Source organism: Gymnoscopelus microlampas (assembly GCF_963454915.1).
Source record: "Gymnoscopelus microlampas genome assembly, chromosome: 4".
Taxonomy (NCBI): Eukaryota; Metazoa; Chordata; class Actinopteri; order Myctophiformes; family Myctophidae; genus Gymnoscopelus; species Gymnoscopelus microlampas.
Window position 1 is genome coordinate 40,416,503 of NC_139941.1, and position 18,582 is coordinate 40,435,084.

The 18,582-nt window shown below is 40.6% G+C and overlaps 1 protein-coding gene across 1 annotated transcript in view; it reads left to right on the forward strand.

Moving 5' to 3' along the window:
- LOC311044587 (transmembrane protein 132C) overlaps window positions 1-18,582 on the forward strand; it is a gene marked incomplete at its 5' end in the record, with an annotated part of 208,263 nt that overhangs the window by 115,548 nt on the left and 74,133 nt on the right. The window contains one exon of the mRNA XM_084056282.1: window positions 2,309-2,452. Within this exon, the coding sequence (XP_083912408.1) occupies window positions 2,309-2,452 (144 nt within the window). The remainder of the gene's footprint in view (window positions 1-2,308; window positions 2,453-18,582) is intronic.

Consider the following 18,582-nt stretch of genomic DNA (forward strand, 5'->3'; position numbering starts at 1 on the left):
TTCTGGCCTTGGCAGCCCATACATCCAAACGGAAAAGTCCTATCTGATTGTATTAAACAACGTTAAACTCCATGCTGCTCAATGTTTTGCCACTCAGTCTAGCTGAGGGGGGGGGGGCGTGTCCCGGTGGAAAAGTGACGCATGTGCCTACTTTATTCCTTTTAATTTAGACATGACAGTATAGAGAAGCACAGAGCAGGCAAGGGGGAATTTAGCAGCTAGAATCAAACTGGAGGTTTTAGTCAATGCTAGTCTAACTAGTCTCGCGTAGCCAGACAACTATTTCACAATCATTTGAAAATTGTGGGAGGCAACAGTCTGGTAATGCGAGACTATAGTCTAATTAACCGGTCAACTCCCACTACACAGCCAATTACTTCCTGTCTACATTTTCCATCTCTCTGTATTACATTGAGGAGATACTTTACTTCATTTGCAGGTCTTTTTTTTCTTCTGGTGAACATTTTCCTCCTTTTGTAACATTCTGAGTCAAGGACACTGACACTGTAATTTGTGCTGCAGTCAAAAGAACCCTTTCATAATGGCCCTTCTCAGATTATGAAGAGATGTATCTATCACTGAGGGTGGTTGAGGAGAAAGAGAGTGTTATGGTTAAGGTGTATGGTCATGTCTAAAAAAATGTTTTCAAGAATTTAAAAAATTGCAGGTCTACAGTAAATAAAATGAAGTTCATTTTACAGTGTATTTGTTTATATAGTTGTTTGCTTGTTCATTGTATCATTATATTTATATATTTTCATATATTGAAGTTTAATATATGCTTAATTTAAACCCCTTTTTTTCTCCCCAATTAAGTCGTTATGCCAATTAATTCCTCCTCCCCACACACATTTTGTGTGTTGTCACTTGTCACTGTTGTATCCTACTGACTCAGCCTTCGTCCTACTCCTCCCAAAACTCCCCGCCTCAGCCCGTAGGAGGTAAAAATAGAAGATAAAATGACATCAATTAAATAAATAGTAACAAAGAAAGGGAAAAACAGTAAAATAAAAAAAGTAATAGAAATACATACACAATGAAAAGGCCTTGACATAAAAGTAGGTTTTCAGAAGTGATTTAAATCAAAATAATGACACTGATGCCAACATATCATGGAACATCTCATGCATTTTAAAATTTGTTTTTAAATATTTTCTTTTTGGGGTTGGGATAAAAAAGCTATTCAGTGTTTGTGAAGGTAAACAAATATTTCTGTTTACTGCATCAGCATTTCATCAATCTTTTTGTATTTTTCTTACCTGTGGAGGAAAAGCTTGTTTAAATGCCTAAATAACAGGAAATCAGGCTTGGCCACACCCCTTTATGGTAAGCACTGCAGGACAGCAAGCAGCTTCCTGCTCAAAGGCCCGCCCCCTTAGGAGAGCTCCTATTCTACTGCTGACAGATTTTCATTGCAAATTGCAAAGCTGTCTTGAGAGATTACCATTTCATTGACATGCGTGCACAGTAACAAACTGAGGTCTGAAACGGAGCATCTGTCAGTTAACCAAATTGTGCAATAAACTGGCAGGTGTTTGAACCTAATTATTTTATTATTTGATTGATCAGTATAATGCACATGGATAAAAACAGCTGATGTCCCCCCCCCCCCCCAAAAAAAGAAAGCACAGTGTGATCAAAAAACAGCTGTGACTGTCTTCTGAAGAGAAAGCAAAGACGTTATACTGTGCCATCTGGACGGCACGTCTCTAGTAAAGAGGGTACAAAGCCCTGCCTCATTGTCTTATCTGTCCCCAGCTGTCAGCCTGCCTTGATGATCAGCTGGACGTATCGACTTTGCTGAATTAAACAGGTTTTTTTTGTTTGTTGTCTTTTTGCTAGCAGCAGCAGCACACGTGTACAGTAAACAGCACAGTGCTGCATTGCGAAAAGCAGATAGTTATCTAAAAGTTGGATTTTAACCATCTCTCTCTCTCTCTCTCTCTCTATCTCTATTTTCTTTGGCTATTCAAAATAGCAGATATACAAGCTCATAGTGCTGCACCGAGTGCCGCACTATGAGCTTGTAGATCTCCTATTTCTGAAAAATCTTGAAAATTTGTGCACATCTTTGAATATATGTTTTTTTAAAGGGAACATTTGTAACTGTCAAATGTCTTAATTTTTCTGAAAAACTATTGGTGCTCAAACTTTTTCTTGTCAAGGACCCCCAAAATTATATGATTTTGGCCGCCGATCCCCATAAAAATATGTGGCACAGTGCTGCATTGCGAAAAGTAGCTAAAGGTTAGATTTTAACCATCTCTCTCTCTCTTTTTCTCTCTCTCTCTCTCTCTCCCTCACACAGGGTGAAGTTGAAAGAGGGGGTGACGTTTCTCGGGGCTCGGCCCAGCAACCCCACCCAGTGGATGGTAAGCCAGGATGTGAGGAGTGAGGGCCACAGAGTGGTCACGCTCCACTGCCGCAGAAAGGAGGCCAGCTACGATCAGAGGTCAGCAAAACCATTCTAATCCATTCGATTATCTCTCTATATTGTTATTTGAACACCAGCTATCAGCCACTATCAGTGTCTATGTAGTGTGTGTGCACGCTCTCTCCCTGCGTTGTAACTAAAACGGGTGATGATACACTGTAAATATTTCTTCCTCAATGAAATAACACTATTGGCTGGAAATTCTCTCTCTCTCTCTCTCTCTCTCTCTCTCTCTCTCTCTCTCTCTCTCTCTCTCTCTCTCTCTCTCTCTCTCTCTCTCTCTCTCTCTCTCTCTCTCTCTCTCTCTCTCTTCTCTCTCTCTCTCTCTCTCCTCTCTCTCTCTCTCTCATCTCTCTCTCTCTCTCTCTCTCTCTCTCTCTCTCTCTCTCTCTCTCTCTCTCTCTCTCTCTCTCTTCTCTCTCTCTCTCTCTCTCTCTCATATTTAGCATTATGCATATTCTCGAGCTGGCAACTCCTTAAAGTCATTTTGACCATCTTCTGTCTGAAGTCCCATCTTTAAACTAATCTGGCAGATACTGTTGTAGGGCATTGATTTACAGGAGGTGAAGTAAAAGGTTTGCCGTATTAAATTGAGGGCCTTTCTGTGTTTTAATGTTTTTTTTCTCCTCCTTGGATCACAAAGTAGTCTGAATAAATCAAACTTTCCAGTGACCATGTGTAATTTTACGGATATTAAAGCGGATTTGGGGTCAGAGAGCTCTGCTTATTTTGGTCCCTCAGCTATCATTCCACTTAATAGACTGGAATAGAAAAGAATATTCAACGTGAGAGACTATTAAGCTAAAGTAATTAGAATCTGTTGGTCCAGTGATTTTTTTAAAGTCATGCTGATGGATCATGTAAAGCTAACGGTGATTGCCACTACATCAAGGGGATTTTAAAATATGTCAGAGTGGTTGCTTTGGCTGTCACTGCTGAGATGGAACTTAACCCATTAAATCCGGGAACGCATCTCTGTCATTTTAGATTTCTTTGGCTATTCAGAAATAGTAGATTGTTGAAAGATCGTGAACATTTGTGCAAATCTTTGAATAATATATTTTTAAAGCAAACATTTGTAACTGTCAAATGTCTCAACAAATTAATGTCTTCATTTTTCTGAAAAACTATTGTTGCTATATCAGTGGTGCTCAAACTTTTTCTTGCTGCCGATCCCCATCAAAATATGTTGTTTCTAGGGACCCCCAGAAGCAAAGATTTGAGTTAAAAATGTTTGCTTTAAAAATATATATAATTCAAAGATTTGCACAACTTTTCCACGATTTTTCACAAAATAGCAGATCTACTAGCTCGTAGCGCGGCACTCGAGTGCCACGCTATGGGCATGTAGATCTGCTATTTTTGAATAGCCAAAGTATAAAAATACAGGTTTATAGCTAAAATCTAAAATGACACAGATGCGTCCACGGATTGAATGGGTTATGGATGTACAGTCACAGCTGTATGTTCTTGTTAATCTACTGTACTCAAATGGTGTCACCACAGCCCACATGTACTGTACAGTACTTTCATCTGACTCATTCATAACTGGATCACTACATAAGCTACAACTACGCAATTCACTGTCAACACTTTGTATTCAGGCTTTGGCTCTGACCCTCCATTAACTCTTTGAGTCTAAAATATTTCCTCTTTCATATAGTATATATAGACCATAATAACAACAACCAAGTGGCCTATAATCATAGTTGTTCAGGGATGCGATTTTCTATTGAATTGCATAACCACAGTTCCTGTGGCTACGGGTCATTATATTTTTGTATGCCATACAACTGCATGGGGCCCACTTGGTACACAGCAGGCACTCCTCGGAGACATGCAGTAGTCAGGAGCACAATCTGACTGTCAGTCATTTCTATGAAGTATGATTTTTAAGCCGTGACAGTGTGGCTGTTATTCTTTTCACCTTGTGAGTCTGTGTGCGTGTGGTGTTTACTTTATACTGTATGTCAGCAGGAAGATTTATCCTCACAACCGCGCAAGATGCAGTCACAAAACTTTACCGGCGTGTAGATCACAATGAAGGCCGAGTTTGAAGAAGGGTGTGGTCCGAGCAAGTGCACCATAAGTAGACGGTAAACAGATCTACTGGCTAGCCGATACCATTCATTTCCATCAGTATTGCGACAACATACTAATAACATGCTTCCAGTAGTACTTAGTAACCGTAATACTGATTAAAAAGGGGTATTCAACTATTTGACCAGTATCTCATCAGACCCCATGATGGGTATAAACAATGTGTTTATATTGATATGTTAAGTATAAATTAGTCTCGCGTAGCCAGACCCCACAGAAAATGAAAAACAGCGACCTCTGTTTTCTGATATTGTCTGTGGGGTCTGGCGGGAGGAAAATGGAAGACCAGTGCGCAGGGAAACTCCGGTTTCATGTCTGCCTTCAGCGCATCACTTCCGGTTGGTGCGACTACGTTTTCATTCCCACTAACAATATTTCTACACGGAACACTAACACCACTTCTCCCAGAGAACATGGATGGTTTTGGTTATAAGCCCACTTGTTTCTATGATGAAAGAGTAAGTTAAAATGTGAATATCTTTCCGTGGTTTTGTCCGCTCCGAGGACGCTATTGTTAAATTAGTTTCGGCTAGTTTCGAGGGGGGAAGGGTGGATGGACACGTGAATCCCGCCCACTACATTTGATTGGGTAAAGCGCGGCCCGCTTCCTGATCTGAAGGCACGCCCACTTGTAGCCAATGCGCACACGTTATGACGAACCCCTCCGACAGATTCCACCGCAGGGCAGAATCTGTTCTTGAGAGATTAAGTATTAATTAACATTATTAACTTACCTAGTGGCTGCTACAAGTGATAATGAAAATGTTTACAGACAATTAATCTCAGTGTTATTTTATTAAGGGGCCAAGCACTTCAGTGCCATGGTCCCTTCTTATTTCTCTACACTTTCTCCTTCTTCTTCTTCCTCTTCCTCCTCCTCCCGCCGTTTTTTCTCCAGTTCTGGCTTAACCATGCAGTGCAGCTATCGCCATGAAACTTCAACACACATATGCGTCTCCTCATGACGAACAACTTTCACGTTCTGACTTTTGACCTTTGACCTTTAGATCTCCGACCATTTTGAATGATATGAAGAACAGTTAAAACTCATCCTGGGTCCTGATTTTTGATCAATGTGCACGAAACTTTTTATGAACTTTATGACCTATACCGACAAAGATTCTGGTGAAATGTTTTTAAGTGAAATAATTAAGCTTTTATGAGCCAATGAATACTGCAGTTTTTGGCAGAAAATTCTTCTTCTGCCCCTAACACATAAATGCAGACTCATATTTTTATGAAACTTTGCAGTAATGTAGAGAGGGTCATTCCAACCAATCTTGCTCCAATTGGCCAAAGGGGGGCGCTATAGCAATTGTTTGAAAATGCAAACTTTAAACAGGCATAAGTCATGCCTCGTTTGGCCGGCAGCCATGAAACATGAGGCGGGGGCTTGTTCAAACTCTCGCACTGGACAAGGTGGCTTTGAAGGTAATGAAAGTTTCTGGGACAGCAGCCTCATACAATATGGTCCATGGTGGGGTTGGGTGGAGGTGGGTGAAGCACATTGTCACTTTTTTCACCCCGGGGCTGTTTGCATGCCTGTAGGTTAGGGTCAGCTGTTAATTGCATAGTCTTGTTTCTCTCAAGTTCAGTCTTCTATGTTTCTATGGCTTATTGTCCATATTTCTTATAGTTTTTTCATTCTCTTTTTTTTATTTTTCTCTCTGCATTCCTTGGCCCCTGTATCGCTGCTTGCAGCTATATTATTTAGTTTGTAATTATTCATTATTAAACTACTTAACTGATTATGCAGTTGATAACCAACTAATGTGACATACTTTAGTATTAGTTAATGCTCAGTTACAACTTGGTTTTTAGATTTTAGATTTGTGAACCACAATGTAAATGTTACCTCTAACACTTATATAATAATATTAAAGTACTCGTCAACAAGGGAGCGCGAGGGGACTGCCCAAATGCGACTCATCATTGTATTTAATTCTTGACCTTTTAAAACACTGCGTCTCCAGGGATACGTTGTTCTGTGTATATAATCCTGTCGGCACTGCGGAGCTGACAACACAAACAACATAAAAGGGATCGTTCAGCAGACAGAGCAGCGTGAGCGGCAACGCTTGGCAGCTGACTTACTCCTTCCCTCTGGAGCCATTCCTCCCCCTGATGTGAGCATTATTGTCCCCGTTCTGTCTCATAACTTTGCCCTCTCTCTCACATGTACAGTAGCCTATCTGAGGGCTGCAATATCAGTTTTTACTGACCTAAGTCAGTACCAGACAGTGGTGTAAAGTAACTAAGTACATTTACTCAAGTACAGTATGGTACTTTTACTTTACAGGAGTACTCTCAATTTTCAGTACTTTTACTTCTACTCAACTCCATCTCAGAAGCAAATATTGTATTTCTACTCCACTACAATTATTTGAAAACTTTACATACTGGTTACTTTGTAGATTTTTCTTATTATTACAAAACAAATACATTAACCACTTCAGCCCTTTAAGCCGATCTACAAGTTCACAATGAGTCGCGATGCAACGCCGACGCATTGTGTGCAACCTATCTGCCAGTCTTATCATCTAATATTGTGGCAGGTCTATTTAATTTGGCCACCGACTCTGTTTTCAGATGAGGAGCCAGAGCAAAAAAATCTTTGTAATTTTTTTATTCACGCAGACTGTGTCTGTATGCTGTCAGTCTTGGCACTAAGGCAGCTAAGGGTCATTATGTTTTTTGCGACGATGCGACGCATTGTGAGCTTGAGCTCTTTTCAAAAGATTTTTATACATTTGAAAACTTGAAATGGGACATTCTGCATAATGAGTACTTTTACTTTTGATACTCTAAGTACATGATGATGCGTGAATACTTTAATTTGAATTCCGGACTTTTACTCGTAACAGAGTATTTCTACGTTGCAGTATTGATACTTCTACTTAAGTAAACACATTGAGTACTTTTTCCACCACTGGTACCAGAGGCCAAAGCATTATGCTTGGTTCAAACACATAGGGATTAGATACCACATACTGTTTGTGCTCTTCTAATCCTTGCGTGTTTGGGCTGCTGAGGCAGTTACTTTCAAATATAAAATTGCCTTCACATTTAACATGGGCGTTGCTGACGCCCCAAGTAAGCACAGCATAACATGTTAAATAAATAAATAGATAAATGAATGAATAAATAATCATTTTCATCATCATTTTATTGGTATTAAATTTATATTTTAGCAGTTAAATAACAGTTCCGGCATGCTCTCTATCGGTGCAGGGTATTCCGTATATTTTGAAAAAGCTAATACAAGTATTAAAAAAAGTATGGTAGACACATTACACAGTACACAGGGGGTCCGCCAAATCTTTGTGTGTGATACCATTTGCATTTTTACATTAACCACTTGAACCCTAGCATCCCTTTTCTGAGGAAAACTTAAGCCAAAAATAACAGATCTACAAGCTCACAACGCCTAGATCGGCTATTTCTGGCAAAGAGGTGTTTGGTGTAGAGGGAAAAAAGAGCAGACCAAGTAAACAAAAAAAGTTGAATCTGAAACACAACTTTATACCAATATAGAGGGGGTCCCTGCTATATCTCTCTCTCAGCTAGGGGGTCCTTGGCCTGAAAACGTTGAATACCCCTGCAGTAGTGCATTAGTAATCAGTGTGCATAAAAAATACCTTAGAGGCAGTGTGGGCCTTTTTGAAAAAAAGTCGTAAAAGTCGACCTTGGCAGTGAATGAGTTAAATTGCTTTGCTATTACATTGCTTTGTTAATCATGACAGTAATAGTATGTAATGCGTTACTTACTGCACTGTATGCAATGCATCACCTAACTCTCAAAGTCACACCTCCCAGAGAAAGACAGGAGAAAGGCCCCCTCAGTCCACCTTATTTCCTCTTTCCCCTCTGTTCTATTGGCAGGACAAACTTGATTATCCATGTTATTACCTACTGTACTGTATGTGCTGACACCCATGACACACATTGTTATATTACAGATGTTGTTGGAATACATTTTATGCCCCCATATGTTCTAAAATAGCCCACGTAAGGTAAGTGAAATGCCCCCTGTCACTCACCTTTTAAAAAAATGAACACCCACGGCACAGTACAGCTGAGGTCAGTGCTTATTCGATGAAAAGGATTTATTGAACCTGTGCTAATGGCTTAATTATCAATGATTTTGCCATGAGCCTCATTTAATGAGAGAATGGCCCTAAACCTGCTGGTGCATTGTAGCCTTCTCTGGGCTCCACACTACAATCTACAACAGGGGTGATGCAACTTTGATGATGGAGAGGGCCACTATATTTCCACACTCACTTCAGAGGGCCACATTGCATACTATACTGTACAGAAACCTCTTATATCCGTATTTTAACTTTTTTTTGGTAAATTAATACCATTCTTCGCCATTCTATGTCACACAAAAATAGAAAAAAAATGCCGATCTACAAGCTCAAAACACATCACACTGTGACGCGTTTTGAACTTGTAGATCTGCTATTTTTGCTATTTTTTTATTGGAATCCTGAATAATTTTTTGCTATTTTTTTAATTGGAATCCTGAAAAGTCATTTTTATTTCATTTCAAATGCATTTAGTTATACTTATGTTAACTTCATGAACTTAAATATGAATACATTGGACATAAACAAGACAATAGCATTTTGATACTAGTCATTAAGCTACTAATATAGACAAAAAGCAAAGTAAAGTAATTAAAGCGGGTCATGTTTGCATGTTTGGAATTGTAACAGCTGAAATCAATAATATATCAGTATTCTTATTAACCTGCAGGCCGCATTAAGTGAAGGTGGGGGCCGCATGTGGCCCCCGGGCCGCCAGTTGCCCAACTACATTTATTCTCAAATTTGAAAAGTGTGATATAAGGATGACTCTAGATATTTTTTAATATGCTTGAAACCAGGAAACTTTAATCTCTCATCGACTCAATCGCTGACATTACTAAAATCTATCAACACTACCTCTCTCTAAATGTCTCAATGTGGAAAATCGTGCCCTTCCTTTGACAAATTGAGCTTTTATAGTGATTTCTCTGACACGCCGTGACAGCATGTCAAAGAAATCAGTCTAAGCCCCCTCCAGAAATGTGGAACTGTTAACGAAGCATAACGTTACACCTTGGTATCGGCTGGAGTGCACTCTGGTAGATTGGAAAGTTCACTCGGGCTGCCATTTTAAAAAGGGAGCCCATTTAAAACAACAGTGGGCCTGCTTCCCTCAGCATGTCATAACCCAGCCTTGAGTGGAGGTCTTAGTAAAAGTGGCATGTCTGGGTCTGGTGGTAGTTCATTAAGACTGTCTGCCGTCAGATGGATGTCCCCGGTGTGGCACCACTTCATTAATCCTCTCACCACACCGGGCCCTGCAGAGGGGACAGCCAATGGCTCAATTAGGACCAGTGGTGGAAAGTAACTAAGTACATTTCTGAGTACTTGAGTACAATGTTCAGGTACTTTTTTCCCCCTTTCTTTTACTTGAGTGTTTAACATTTTCAACGCTATAGTGATTCTACTCCACTACATCTGGGTCCGGGACCCCTAGGGGGTCCTCAGAGTTACTACAGGGGGGCCGCCAAATCTTTGTGTGGTATGATTTTTCTTTTTTACATTAAGCACTTGAACCCTAGCATCCCTATTCTGGGGAGAAAATTAGCCAAAAATAGCAGATCTACAAGCTCACAACGCCTCGCGCTGCGAGGCGTTGTGAGCTTGTAGATCTGCTATTTTTGGCACAGGGATATAGTTGTCGAGGGAAAATGGAACAGACCAAGTAAAAAAAAAAGTTTAATCTGAAACACAACTTTTATACAATATAGAGGGGGGTCCCTGCTTCATCTCTCTCTCAGCTAGGGGGTCCTTGGCCTGAAAACGTTGAAGACCCCTGCATTAACCAATTAAGCCCTATGTTATTTTTGTCTATTCGAAAATAGCCGACCTAGAAGCTCACAACCCGCCGCGATGTGACACGTTGTGTGCTTTACTCATACAGGACTTTTACTTATAGACATTGTTGTATTGCCACTTTTACTTAAGTAGAAAATCAGAATACTTTCTCCACCACTCATTAGAACCCCTCTCTAAACCAGTAATCAGTGCTGAGCACTTTTATCTCTCTCGCTCGTCTCATCACATGCACTTGTTCACGGTCAAACCCTGAGTGTTCATTTCACCCCAAGAGTGTACAAATGGAAACAAACAGACCCGTAAGAGCATGTTTTGTTACACTCTACTCTACACTTACTGTGTGTTACACTGTAGTGTAGACACACTTATACACAAATAGATGTACAGCCAGTTTGACATCTACTCAGACATGCATTTTTATAAATACATGCACGCACGCACGCACACACACACACACACACACACACACACACACACACACACACACACACACACACACACACACACACACACACACACACACACACACACACACACACACACACACACACACAGGTGGACTTATGAGAGTACACAGTTGGCGGGCGGGGGTGAGCATATGACATTCTTTTTATTTCCGACATTTCGATTTAAAAAGCCTCATCATCGTCCGGTTCTCAGATTGTCTGAATTTAATCTGCCGAAGCTTTGGGGGGAGGAGAGGGGGGGGGGGGGGGGGGTGGGGGGTCATAAATGGAAAGCGCATTCATGTCATGTTTAAATATCCATGACATTTCCACTAAAACTACTGTAGCTGCTTTGTGGATCTGCAGTCAGGGAGAAGTCAAAACCCTAAAGGTCCCCCCCCCCCCCCCATGATAATAAAAAGTTTTAATGCCGTATCAATCAAGTAGCAGTTTCTTTTAATATAATATATTTTTATTTCTTATATATCAACAAATGATTAGTCTGACTTACCACTTAACCCTGTATTATACTTCTTTGTGCAATGGTGGCTTACAAAAAAAAGTGAAACTTCTTTGAAGTCTGAAAACCTCAACGTTTCAGTACTGCATTAAGGTTGGCTGTGTACAGTATTACATTGAGAATGTTGTTTTTAAATTTAGGGTAGACTGTAGACAATCGCATTCTGGGAGGTTACACCAAAAACCAAGGTAACACCAAAAACATTCCTTGAATTGAATAGCTTGTTTTTTTGAATGATTTAAATGTGGCACTAATCGGGATGTAATTTTTTTCCTAAGCAGGATGTACTTTCTTTTTTGTGTAGGCGTAGGCGGCCTATGCACCATTGAGTCTGACACTGCACGCTCAAATGCTGTATAATCTTATATAAATCAGGGCAGAAATAATGGAATGGCCCCAATTACATTAAGAGCAAAGAGGAATGTTAACTGGACAATGTTAATGATAACTGAATCAGCACTGCTCCCCATGGCCTCCGTTTACTGTAAACAACACTCTCAAGGGAGCTTCATTATAAGAGTTTATTCCAACACGGAATTGTATCTTCTTTGCTCAGTTTCCCTGCTTGTTTCACCGATAGACGCATGATCAATGCTCCTACATGACAGCCCAGATAATATCATTTCTCAATACTGATGTCTTTTTGTCAAGACGGGAGCTCATGAATGTCTGTCCATTTATAAAATTGACAGTTATTACGGTGTATAATTTCAACATAATGGCAAAGAGATGGTATTTAATAGCATGGCTGTGACCGGGATTTTTTGTTATCAGGACCGAGGCAGGGATGTGGCGGGGTAGTCTTTCTGGGGCGGCTAGCTGATTACTGCAATCTGCCCAGATTACATCTGCCTAGGCATGCTGCTCCATTCTTCCATTGCCAAGGAAACAATATGGGGCAGTAATGTCCCAATGTGGCTCATTGTACCCATTCTCAGTCCACCGATCAGGCGGTAATAACACTCATCAGAGCAGAGATCAAGCGATGGCTGGAGGCTTAGTCATCAAGGTAACTTGTGTCAAAGTCAAAGAAACTATTCAAGGCACACTTTATTTTGAAAGGGCTTTATGCGTGACACATGGACCTATTGGGTTGTATAATAGTTGATATTCGGCCAAATCATAGTGAAGGCTTTCGTCAGAATTCATTTGTGGGCTGGGTTGCATCATGCGCCAGACAGATTGAGGTTTGTATGCGGCCGAGCGGGTTCATTTGTTTCAGGTTTATATAAATGTCATATGAGTGAATATCCTCGTGGAGGTTAATCCTGTAGGATTAGAAACTGTCTGCCGGCGTTAGGACGTGGCGTTACTACTTTTATTTTGGTTAGAACACATAGCAATGCATTAATCTTTAAGCTCTAAACGGTTACTTGATTAAAATATAGGTCACATACTGTAAACACATTTTTCCCCTGTCGCTAAACTTTCTTTTCACTCTATCATCAATTTCATGCTCCATTCCAAAGGAATGGTGAACATTTTGTCAGTCTGTTTTCAATTTCATGCTTTGTTTAAAGCATATTTAAAGGACATTTAGGCTTCAAACAACAAACTATTTCATGTATTGTACATTGCATTAGTTTTTCTGTATATATAACGTTGAACAAGTATCACTGTATATGCCATATCACATCACATTGCATTGCCGATTTCTTGCAAATCAAATGTTTTCTTAAGCATACTTTAGTGTGCTAATCTAATGTTAAATCGGCATGGACAAGATACAGTGACTAAGCAATCTAGCAAGTAATCAACTATTTCCCCCAAAATTTGAGTAATTTCATTATAGTGTCCTTTTTAGCGGTGCCAACCGCTCTACACTTGACTTTGTCCGTATGTCCGTCCGTCCGTATGAGCCTGACGGCAAAGAAGAAACACATACAAACACACGCACACACACACACACACACACACACACACACACACACACACACACACACATGGAGATTGCCTATGGCATCTCTCCTCTTATTGGCCACACGTGCCACTGCTTATCAAAGAGGGGTGCAGGGACCCCCAGCGTATGTTATGTCCGTGGAAGCACGGGATGAGCACATTATGTCCGTGGAAGCACGGGATGAGCACGGGATTTTAAACAGCTATAACTCCAGTTTGCAGCATGCCACCAAGGCCAAATTTGGTATGTGGACTTAGACCACCAATAGGGACCAGCATGAATTGCTGAAGCCCCACCCCCTCTGTCTTCCCATTGGCTGGCCTTCAAACAGCCATAACTCAAGTTCGCAGCATGCTACGGAGTTCAAATGTTGTACATGGCCTCAAACCACCAATAGGGACGAACTGTAATTACTTAAGCCCCGCCTCCTCTGTCTGCCCATTGGCTGGGCTTTAAACAGCCATCATTACAGTTTGCAGCATGCTACCAAGTCACAATTTGGTACGACGAACTGAAATGAGTTAAGCCCCGCCCCAAAGGCACCGCTTCCTTCACACAGGGTGTGATTTTTTATGATTATAGTCACATTTCATGTGTAATCGGATTACTGTAATCTTCTCCTTGCTAATGTGCACATTCGTATACAGGGTTTACCTGACAAAAAAATAATGCTGGGACAGGATCAGCCAAAACTCCTGCCTGTCTCAAGATCTTCCACCAATGGATGGAAACTGTTGTTTTGTCTTAAAGATTAAACAGCATGAAACAAAGGGGCACAAATAAAAACAGCATGTCTGATGTACTGTAAGCCTGCATGGATTTATTTCTCATGCACGCTGCTGCCTATAAACAGATGTATGCCTACGTTCCTTACCAGGAAGTTTTCTGAAAATACAAACACGATTTCCTTTAACCCATTAAGACCGGGAACGCATCTGTGTCCTGTTTAGATGCCTTTGGGCTACTCAAAAATATCAGATCTACACTTTCGTGGCACGGCACCGAGTGCCGCGCTACGAGCTGCTTGTTCTGCTATTTTTTGTAAAATCGTGAAAATTTGTGCAAATCTTTGAATATATATATTTTTTGAAGCGAACATTTTTAACTCAAATCTGTGCTTCAGGGGGTCCCTGGAACAACATATTTTGAGATGGGGGTCCGGGGCTAAATACATATCATTTTGGGGGGTCCTTTACATGAAAAAAGTTTGAGAACCACTGATTATAGCAACATACATGTTTTCAAAAAACAGTTAGGATTTAGAAGACATTTGTAGAATCCCCCAGAAGCAAAGATGCCGCACTATGAGCTTGTATATCTGCTATTTTTTGAATAGCCCAAAGAAATCTAAAAAATCACACCCTGTGTGAAGGTAGCGGCGCCTTGATACATTTTGTCATCGATATGTGTTTATAATGTGTTTATAGCCATGTGTCACGTGAAGCTTGACCAATCACTTTGTTGACGGGTCTGACCAATCAGAACGTTGACGGGTCTGACCAATCAGAACGTTGACGGTGAACACGGACAAAGTCAGGTATAGAGCAGGATCCACTCTATACCTAAAGGTATAGAGCGGCTAGCGCCGCTAAAAATGACACACAGATGCGTTCCCGGTCTAAAAGGGTTAAGCAGGTCCTGCAGCGAGAGCGAGATTGTTGTTTGGGAGACGGACTGACTGAGATGAGTAAGCGTTAGCTGCAGGTAGCACTCAGCTTGGGGGAAACAAAGGGGGCTGAGATGTAAACACGCATTTGTCTGGAGGCAGTGTGACAGACATAACATTGTCTCTCATCGCAGTTGCTGCTTTGTTGTATGCATTGAATGTGTCGTTGCGCATTGTCTTCTGAGCGTTCAAGTTCACACAGTTCCCTTTATGGTCCCTTATACCTGCTTCTGCTTAAACGTCAGTAGCGTATTGTTGCCGATGGAATATAAAAGAGTATTATGAATAATACCCCCTACACACACACACACACACACACACACACACACACACACACACACACACACACACACACACACACACACACACACACACACACACACACACCACTATACTTTTACTTAAAGCTCCCATGCAGGACTTTGTATTCTTAAATTATGGTGGGGGAAAAAAAGTTGGCCTTCATTTGATTCCAATTAACCCCAATTCAGCTTGGCCTTGGAGATGATTGGCTTTTTGTACTGTAGCCTATTTAATTTAAAGAGATGTCTGGTCTGGCTCTCTAACATTGTCTCATTTCTCTAACCTGGCTACGGTGGGACATTTAAATGTTTAAATGAACCCATTAAGAAAGGGCCTGGGAGGCTCTGAGAGAAGGTGTTGTAACACAACACTGTTAGGGAAAATACAAGTTGGGCAATTGTGCAGAGAGGAAAAGTCATTTTCTCCTGCTGAGAGTTGGGACAAGGAAGCACTCAGCACATGGGACACAAAGCGGGCGGCTTTCTCCACAGTCAAAGGCTTGCAGAATCAATCAGCTTGAAGGGAAACAGAGAAAGAATAGAGAAACGGGTAGGGAGTGATTTTCAATGAAAAGGAGCAGAGGGGAGTCACAGCTTGGAGTCTATTATACAGTACAGTGACAAGCCAGGTTTGGGAATGCTCTAGTTCTAATGCCAACCAGTTAAATGCATTGAAAACTGAGGTGCTAGCCTGTGCCTATACTGATAGCCTAGTAGGCCGATACCTCACAGCTTTGGATCCACACGTACCCCTCTTGGTCTGGGTTTGAATCCTATCAGAACTGTCTCTGCTTTCCCTCTAATTCTCCTGTGGGTGCGTTTGTAAAAATGCTATGAGAATCTGGATTCTGCTCTGATATTTTAGAGCGCTCTGGTGTTGATGTCATAATAGAGTGCTCTAATATCAGTTAATTTAATGGTCAGAGTAGATACTCGTTAACTAACTTCGTCTTTTAATAATAATAATTATAATCATCATCATCATCATTTATAGGTATAGGAACAATCAGGCGCTCCCTTCCTGTGCAACCTAGCAACTGTGAAGCAGTTGTGGAAGACGTACTCTGATTTATTTTACTTAAGTAAAAGTAGCAATACCACAGTATAAAAATACAGTTTAACTTGAGTAAAATACCAAAGTAAAAGTACTCAAAATGTTAAAAATGTGTACGTTTAAAAGAATAGCTGATCTACAAGCTCAAAATGCATTGTGACACAGTGTGCACATTCCTAGTAACTAAAGCTGTCAAATGATTGTAGTGGAGTAAAAAGTTAAATATTTGCCTTTGAGATGTAGTGGAGTAGAAGTATAATGTATTGAAAAATGGAAATACTGAACTAAATTAAAAGTACTTCAAAATTGTACGTAAGTACAGTACTTGAGTGAATGTACTTACTTGGCTTTTGTGAGCACCCTGAACAGTTTTTAAGTTGTTTGATTCAATATCTACTATTTAAATATTTGATATTCATTTTTATCAGACACCTTCCTATACAAACTCCATTTTAATCATGATAGATTCATCGAAAACACCCGTCCTTGGTTCTGGTGACTGATATTGGCCTTTTAATACGTGAGGGGGCCGTGTTTTTTACATAACTTTTTTCATTTATTTGGGAGGGCAGTATGAGTCACCACCAGATCCAAAGAAGGGTGTTTTTGATGAATCTATCATGGTTAAAATGGAGTTTGTAGTTACAATGGATTTGTATACAGTAGGAAGGGAGAGTTTCTGATAAAATGAATATCAAATATCTAAATACTGAATCAAGCAACTCAACAACTGTTCTCACAAAAGCCTAAGTAGATGTTAAAATTACCTCAAACATGTTTGAAAGTGAAATATCCCTTTAAGCAGTTATTTACCTATCCTGACATGTAATCAGGCAGTGTGGGGCTCAATGGGCCCCAGGAATGTACAGATATTGTCAGTCTGAGCTATGTTTATCTGGGCCCCCTCGACACAGCAGTCCCTACTTCACATGTCACCTTCTATTTCCAAGAGAACCACAAAAACTATTGCACGCACCCCCCCCCCCCCCCCCCACACTAGCAATTACTCATTGTTTTAATGTTATTGGAGTGACACAGATTAGCCTCTGGAGAAATGTAACCTTTAAAGTAGTCAGTTGATCCTCGTGGTCACACAGCTGAAAAAGGTATTGCATAATTGTACAATGTCTATAGGCTATGCTGCATATTTGGAACATATTTACGGTATACAGTAGGACCACATTAAAGACACAGTCCCGAAAAGCAACCGGAAACAAATGCTATTTGCTGGAAGGGCAGCAAGGACGGGTCTTGACTCAGTAGAACCTGTTGAAGCCCTAGAAGCATACCCTCATTTATCATAAATGTTTTAATTAATGGGACCATCATTTACAAAGACGCCTATCATGGTAATGGAAAGAAGATAAACTAACGACTGAAAGCATAAAGTATTAATGTCAATGATTACTAAGGTAATAAAATCAAGTGTAAAGTCCGTTCAAATCTCCATTGTAATCAATGGCGTGGTAATCCTTCTGCAGCCAGCAGGAGGGGAAATAGCGCCCCCTTTTCCACTAAAAGAAAGTTGTTTCTAGAACCAGTGCCGTTCTAGAGTCTTGGAACCTTGGTGCTTTCTAGCAAACCGGCCGCGAACCGGCTTGCGGTTTCCACCAGATTTAACCGGAGCCGTTGTACTCTGGTTCAGTTGGTGGCGCTAATATACCTAAACACCAAACATTGAAAAGAAGAAGGTTACGTGATACACTGAGGGCGTTGCACAACACAAACGGAAGTAAACAGTATCCACAAGGTTTTCCTGCGTGAACGTGACAGCTCCCTGTTTACACATCTGGATCCCCTTTTTACGTACATTTAAGTCTTCGTTTTGGTTGGATCGTCGAATTTTTGCTTTGGCAATTTAAACGTATGTTTTTTCATGCTTATAAAGCTATTTGGGTTTAATTAAGATGGCGGGTCGTTTAGATTACCTGCGAGCGTTCGTGTTTTGGCATTGTTTATGTTTACATAACGCATCAGTATCTTCCAGGGGCGTCAATTGGGTATGGCAGGCTATTGCAGCTGCCATACCCTGGCTCCAGGGAAGAAAAAAAAAAGAAGTACTTTTTTGATAATAAATCGGGAAAATCAGGCAAAAATAAGAATTAAATAACATAACCCTAACCTAACCCGAATCCTAACCCTAAAACCGAAATAAAGTAACCAAAAACTGGAAAAAAACGAACCCAACCCGCCCAGAACCGCACAAAACTGGTATCTTCCGTCTTCCAACCTACTGATTATTGACACGTTCACAAGATGAACCACCGAT